Raw genomic sequence first — 7668 nt, forward strand, 5'->3', positions numbered from 1 at the left:
CCTATTCCTGCTGCCTAAACTTTAAGGAGTCACAGCTATCTTTTTCCTGCAAGCGTTTCCTTAGCATAACCTGTACACAGTAGAATTTCAACATCAGTACAGTAACTACTCAGCTTTCTGGACAGACGGCCGTTGCTGTTACAGTGTCTCCCAGTATAATGGGCAAGGCGCCTGGGGACGGCAGATAACCACACATTCACTCCCATACAACAAGATGGCCGTTGGTGATTCCGCTGGCAGTTGGTCAAGGGGCTTGCCTTTCAGAGACAGATAATGTTTTCTAATGTACTACCAGGCAGAGTTATGGCGGGACCTCTTCAACTTGGCTCAACCCTCCTCCTACGGAGAGCAACAGACTTCTTCTCAGACTGCAGTTGTCAATTTGTTGTGTATTGTTATGTCTCTAACCACAGTAAAATAGCTTATGATACTATTACTAAAATTCTATTAAACTGTTTATTCTGTAAGCTATATGTGTCACTCTTGTTCTACTGAGCCCTAACGTGGTAGGCATCTTAGTAATGGTATGTGAGATTGTTGGGTCCATATGCACAGTGAAATATTTCAAAAAGTTTACGATACTGACTAATGGTCTGTTATACCGTTTCTTCCTATACCCTTTCTTCTTCTTCTTCTTCTTCTTCTTCTTCTCTTTCTTCCCTGTTTGTAACAAGTGTGTCTCAATGCAACAGTTCCACTGTGCCCTGTGCCTGACTTTGTAGTCGTCTTGCTAATACTGTAGTGCCAAGTGCCGTGTCGTCAGGATGACACATGCCAAATACATCATAAAAACAAGCTTCAGTTGCCCTTTGTCTATGTGTCACTCTGAACACCATGACCACTCCTCCCATCAAAACTGCATAGATGGGCTCTGAACTAGAAATAACATCATTTTAAGGCTTGTCAGTCTCCATTCGTCTCAACTTGGGCAAAGTCTCACATACTCCATTACATTACATTACATTACATTACATTGCATCTGGCAGACGCTTTATAACCAAAGCGACTTTCAAAAGAGGAAAATTCCAATCCACAAGTTAGAATTGTGATGGAGTATGTTACTGAAAGTAGAGGATCCCATCATGGGAATATGTGAGTCACGAAGACAAGGTGCATTCACACTTAAAACATCCACTTGCAACACAAACATCTAATCACAGATTAGATCAGACTTAAACTGACATAAGAGAGTATGAAATAGTATACAAACTTCCTCATTACAACTCTAAATGTATGACCAATTAAAACATGTTAACTGGACAGTTCTAGCAGCTAAGGTCTTATTAATATCTTGATGTCAGCGGTCAGTTAATCAGCAGTAATTGGAGCTCTCCTGCAGCTTTGCCTTCACAGAACTGAATTGTCTATTATCCAGAGAAATAACTTCAGCCATTGCCTGAGAGATATAGTTGTACACTATCAAGCAGTCATAGATCAAACCAATTGGAGCTTCCCAATGCATTGTGGTCCATGAGGATGTTATGTTGACTGAAAAGGCTAGACTTGATCAAAAATGTAAAAAAAAAAAAAAAAAAGATCTAGTATAAGTGTGCAGACATTTTGTGTAAAAAGGCAAGGGCAAGGCTTAACTGTGATAAAGGGCACATTCTTTGAGCCCTGCTGTCATGCTCTAGTAATCAAAATATTTGCGAGATCAGAGCCCCTACTGTCCTTGATATTCTTATCCGCTGGATAGGCTGCTCCCACTGTATGTCCCAACCGTACACACAAAGCTAAAAGATGGTAACCCTCAGCTGTAGCACAGCCATTATATGTCATCTTAAATTACTATTATTTGTTTAGGTATTATTAATTTGATAGGGGTGTTATGTCTGCTCTGTTGCCTGTGCTGATGTTTCATATTTCATATTTCCTGATGCTACTTGATGACGACATAATGACAACATTTGTGCAGGGCATGCTGGGATGCGAGTTCAGTGAAATAAACGGCTGGTATGGCTAGAGTCGTACATCTCTGCGTGTAGTGTATTGTTTACAGTTTTAGTGTACATAACAAGGGGCCCGTGCATATAATGTACACTGTGTAACAGCCCAATAGAAAGCATCATAGCATAGCCTATGCTAATCCCTCTTTTCCAATTCCCATATCAACGCATACATTCATAAATGTCACAATAAATTGTGCATGTCCAGAACCGAAATAAAACGTGCATGTGCCTAAAACACCAAACAGTTCATAGAGACATAGCCATGGTAAACAAACAGCCCTGCTGTGGACACTTAGACACTGACACCCACACTGACAAGGCAGTCTCACAGTCGCAATTTACTTGAAAGCCGCCACAGCACTGAATGGGTCTCCTCACTGAATGGCCACTCCTCAATGCGACTGACCTGATAGCCGGTGAACTTGACACCAGGGTTATTCTCAATCTCCCACAGACCCTCATTGAAGCCTTTCCTCTTGTTGGACTTGCCAAATTTGTCCTTGTACTCCTTGTAGGGCAGAAGATCTTTTGGACCAAGGAATGCACTGCAGAAAGACAGATATGTGGAGAGAGAGAGAGAGAGAGAGAGAGAGAGAGAGAGAGAGAGAGAGACAGAGACAGAGACAGAGACAGAGAGAGAGATGAAATTCACACTGTGATGAGTCTGACAGGTGATGACAAGGGGGAATACAGTTGCACAGACTAGTCCTGTTTGATGACATGCTGAACTATCCATCCTCAATCCAATCCTTCATCAAACCCTGCAAAACTCACTATAAAATATACAGCATTCATAAACATTCACAAATTAAGACATAAGTTAACCCGGACAGAGTGTTATAAATTTGCTGTAACTGCCAATTTACTGCCAAATTGCCAAAATGGCAATGATAGATGTGGTAGTGCATTACTAAAGGCCCTGTGTTATGCTGTAGTATAGTACTATGGTAGTTAACTTGTCAGTGATGATTACAGTGTTCCACTGGTGGAACGGCATGCATTATGGGACTACAGGGGTTTTATCGATCTACAAGTACATCCCACAAGTATAAAGATGTAGTCCAGTTGACTTACAATTTATAACCAGAGGTGTGAAAACTAAATATAAAAGTAAAAAAGAAACAGTTTTCTTCTAACACAGGTAACTTATCTGAGTAACCAGTAGACCTGTGTACTTGTCTTCGCTGATTTGGTCAACTTTGTAGTGGGTTCTTGTTAGCTTTTTAGTGTCACAGCATAGTCTATCTACCTCATTAGGTACAATGGAGTAAATAGTGTAACTAACAGCTTTGTAATATAATGTGCTAGTGTTGTACTTGGACCATGAATTTACTTTTACTTTTGACATGTCTGCATATAACTTATGTCATCCACTTTATGGTAGTCATAAGGTCTGAGTCAAAACATTTCGAGACAAGAATCTAATTTCCTTCCCTGATGCCAAGTAAGCAAGTCAGTAAGATAAAGGTCACTCGGGCGTACGTTTCATGGGTTCCGAAGAAGAAGATGGGGTATTTATTTGCAGGCGGTTTTACCGCTCCTTCTGGAAGTTCATCAATCTGCAAAAACAAACAAAACATTTTTGTAGGAGAGAGAGAGGGGGAAGTAACAGATTGCATTGTTTATACCATTCTGTTGTTTGACATGAGACATCATTTGCGCCACACTAAGGTCTCACAACTACTGTAAACACGTGTTTCATCAAGAGTTTTAGCTATTGTACACTACCAGAGACGGTTTGGGTAGGAACTTTGACACTTACACTCTTTATCTTGCACATTAGCGCTTTTGAAATGGTAGCAAAAAATGAACCTAAACTCAACTGTAATAGCAACAGAATGACAACAGGAAGCTCAACAGTAGTTAGAAAGCTGTGGTTGTGCTAGCTACTGTACTTCAACAATGCTGTCTATTTGCCAATCTTGATTAACATAACACAGCAGAGATACTGTGGGTTGCAGCTGCCTCTAATGTCATGCTGATTTTAGTCACACTTGCCCGATGTTTGGACAGTTCTCTAACCACAGTTCAGCGCCACAGTTCACCTTCCTCTCGTTAGCGTCTTGCTATCCTGCCTACGCACAGTAGCTGAGGAAACCCATGGCATCTGCAGCCATGTATGTAGCCTGACCTATGACCTGTACGCACACGGTGCCTTAGGCCAACTATCGGAATTATTTGTTCATTGGCTCACTGGGGACATTCTATAGTTGACTCAAACTCTAGGAAATAAATGGAGGCAGCACGCACTATAATAACAATACCATACGCTTATGTTTATGATTCATTAGTATGGCTCGTTACAGTACTGTGTTCTGACTGTCTGTCCGCTCAGTGCTTGCCCTCAAAATCGCGGGTAAACAGCAACAGTCTGGCACTGGGAATGCAAAACAAATAGCCTGTCGGGCCAAACCGTAAACAATCCCACACAGTCGGGGAGCACTGCGAGACAGGCCTGTGGTCTGATTGGGTGTTGTTGTGCTAAAGTATCAACAACCTTTCATGAAAAACGGAAACTTTGAAGCCACACATGATGCCTCATGCTCAATCACTAAACCTTCATGTACAGTAGCTGCATGGAACAGGCTTTACAAAACCTTTGGTAACACTTTACTTGACGCCGGTGTCATATGCATGTCATTACAGTGTCATGATACTGTCATGACACAGTCATAGATAAGTCAAAAACATTATGTCCATGTCATAAACATTTTATGACGGTTGGCCTTAAGTGACATTCGGTTATGGCATAACTATCCTGACAAGGTGAGCTACTGTATGCTGTTACAAATGACCTAACACAGAGTTAATATTTAATGTTTCCCCTCATTACAAATAAAAGTTATGATGATAATCTCCACATCTGAAGATAAGGTGAAACCCAAGCCCTGCTTTATCCAGAAGATACGCTGTAGTTAATAATTTACTGTGCACTACTAAACCAATTGTTACCACATGTTAATAAACGATTAGTGCATACTTGGAATACAAAGCGCTGATGTCTGGGACAGAGTAAGACACAGGTTTATTAGTTCAGGCCTAAACTTAGGGAAGTGTCAACACACAGTTGATTACGTTGATACAGTGAGGACATTTCCACCTGACGAATGTTGTGCACACTACTGTTCGTTATGTCTAAATTATTCCAGGTAACTAATCCATTCTTCAAGTCATCTTTGGACAAAAAGGTGCATGATGTTGATTTAATGTTCTACAAATATACCCTGCTATGACTAAGGCAAAGAAAGAAAGAAAAAAAATCCGCTCCATTGTTTTGTTTCTTTAATGGTGCATACTGAGCCAGTGCACTGCACATCCTGCTCCGCTACTACAAAGATCTATTTATTGACCTACTCCCACATGAACTCAGCAAGGTCAGGTAAGGTCACAAGTTTTCAAATGGTATGGGACTAAACTGTGCTTAGACCCAACGGCACATGGAAGGAGGGGAGGCAACCAACCAGCCTCAAGGAACAAGAAACTGGCCTGGCAAGAGGAATAACTTCATTCCTGTATTTGAGAAGACCCTTCATTACTCATATTGACAGTTTTTTGACAGGGTAAAAGCAGGTCTTCATTTAAGGAAGTTGAGTTTTATTCATAGTCTGTGACCTTAGTTAGACCTTAGACCTTAGGCTTTTAAGCCTACTGCAATAGTAGAAAGAAGATAGGGCTGAGTTCAAAAGATCGAATCGCGTTCCAATATCACAGATGATTATAGGCACGATTTTCTCAGCCAAATCCTGTAGCTCTCTTCCACATTCACAATGGCGCTATATGAACAAATACACATGGCCTGTTCATGCAAATAGTGCCAGTTTTTCCCACCTTTCTCACCAAGTTTGCAACTTCTTTCTGTCATACCAAGGTATTTCATGTTGTGCTTCAGAGATATTTAGGATTTTATAGTCCATCTTACAATTCTAGGCATAAGCCTAAAAGGGTTAAAGTGACAACCCCCAGAAGATCGATATCGATTTGAATCGTGGATCGAATCGTATCTTGACCTTCTGGATCGGAATCGAATCGATCCAGGAAATTTGAATCGATTTCAAGCCCTGTGCATTGTGCAGCATAGTGCATAGGCGGGCCTAGTCCTTTTTCATTGTACTATGGACAAGTGAGTAACCCATTAGTAAATTAAATTATTACACATGGACCTGTGGGTTATTGAGGTGAATCTCAACCTGAGAGGTGCTCGGAATCATCACATGCATCATTTCTTCACTCCACATTTTCTCTTGAATAGGCCTAGGCATTGCTCATGTTCTGGTAAAGCATTTGCCCACTTTTCCCAGTTACATTGGAGTAATGCATTTGTAATGAAAAACACATGTTAGCCAACTTGAGGTGATGTTTACAGAAAAGGCAGTGGCACTGGGATGGAAATACGACCAAAGACTGAGCAATATCGAAAAAAGAGTCAAAGGTGTATTCCAACATCTCCAACAACAGCCTTTTTGCGAGAAACTTTGGATAAACAAACTGATATAACAGCATCAGGTTTTGAAGTGTGTTTGGGTTTCTGAAACACCCTCAATAGCCTACAAGGGAGCAAAATGGTGGTTGAGCTATGATAGAAATTCTCTTGGGGCGCCGAAAAGTAGTAGCCTATCATTCAACGTGGTTTTCATTCAAACGGGCAAATCCAGTAGAACTTGGTAAGCTACATGAGGAGTGACAAACTACGCTCAGTTTGAAGCTCGGCTGGCCAGCGCACATCTAGAAGAGGGCGTTCCGTCACGAGATAGCTAACAAGCTAATTAGCTCGCTGTTACATTCGCCCACGTTCAAGTTGCTTTAACGGTCTCGTAGCCTACAATGCCAAGTTCAACATTATAAACATACCGATTCACAATTAACACACTGGACGGGCTAATCGTGTAAATACGGCATAAATGGATCTCATTCTCCAACGCTGGTTCTGGCGTTTCCAGTTGCGTATGGAGGAAGCAGAAAAGATCATGCCTTTCGACGAAGACACCGCGCATTTATCCGTAGAACGCACTATCAACAAAGTAACATTACTCGCCGAGCTTCCTGTTACATTGTGTCCAGTAGAAAATACATTGTAGCTAGTTGAATTGCAACAAAACAAGCGGCTACAAAATAAAGGGGACAAGGAGGCTACAGTAGCATCCAAATGTCCTACAACACCGGTTGTATTGTCCTTACCAACCCCGCCTCCCTACATTTTAACTCGGCTGCATCTCATACTCACCCTCGCTGGCCAGTGTGGGTATCCCTTCATTTTTGCAAAAACCAAATCTCCAGCTTTGTACTCCCGAGGCCGTGGGCGAGCCATTTTTACGGTACACCAGGGTTGTATCTTAATTTAGTTATTTTCCTTCTGCTCCCTTACACAGAGGGAAATGATCGACCATCAATGTTTTGATAGCAAGACTGCAGTTTGTGAGGAAATAAATAAATAAAACGAGGAAAAGGCCCTAGACACGGTCCTTTCCTCCTCTTCTCCAGACAAATGTGTGTAGATTAGCCCACTGAAATTACGATACGAAACTTGAATCCAGCCGTCGCCCAGTGTTGAAAATGTGGTCCTCGTTGATTTTGGTATAATGCCACCGTGTCAGCGCAAGAGCCAAACCTGCCCCAAATCTCCCCTGATTCATTTGAAACGCGGCGCGACTGTCGAACGTCGAGGATACGGATTCTTTTTAACAATTCTTCGACGAGGGACTGTGACAGTTTACTTCGCGAC

At 41.7% G+C, this 7668-nt stretch overlaps 1 protein-coding gene across 2 annotated transcripts in view; it reads right to left on the reverse strand.

Moving 5' to 3' along the window:
- hdgfl3 (HDGF like 3) overlaps positions 1 to 7668 on the reverse strand; it is an 18080-nt gene extending 10412 nt beyond the window's left edge. The window contains exons 1-3 of one of the 2 annotated variants that reach the window (XM_063188761.1): positions 7171 to 7668; positions 3432 to 3508; positions 2356 to 2494 (exon numbers count right to left, since the gene is read on the reverse strand). In XM_063188761.1, coding sequence (XP_063044831.1) covers positions 2356 to 2494; positions 3432 to 3508; positions 7171 to 7254 — 300 coding nt within the window. In that variant the 5' untranslated portion in view covers positions 7255 to 7668. The remainder of the gene's footprint in view (positions 1 to 2355; positions 2495 to 3431; positions 3509 to 7170) is intronic. The other variant, XM_063188760.1, reaches the window with a different exon arrangement.

The sequence above is a fragment of the Engraulis encrasicolus genome, chromosome 22, assembly GCF_034702125.1.
Source record: "Engraulis encrasicolus isolate BLACKSEA-1 chromosome 22, IST_EnEncr_1.0, whole genome shotgun sequence".
Taxonomy (NCBI): Eukaryota; Metazoa; Chordata; class Actinopteri; order Clupeiformes; family Engraulidae; genus Engraulis; species Engraulis encrasicolus.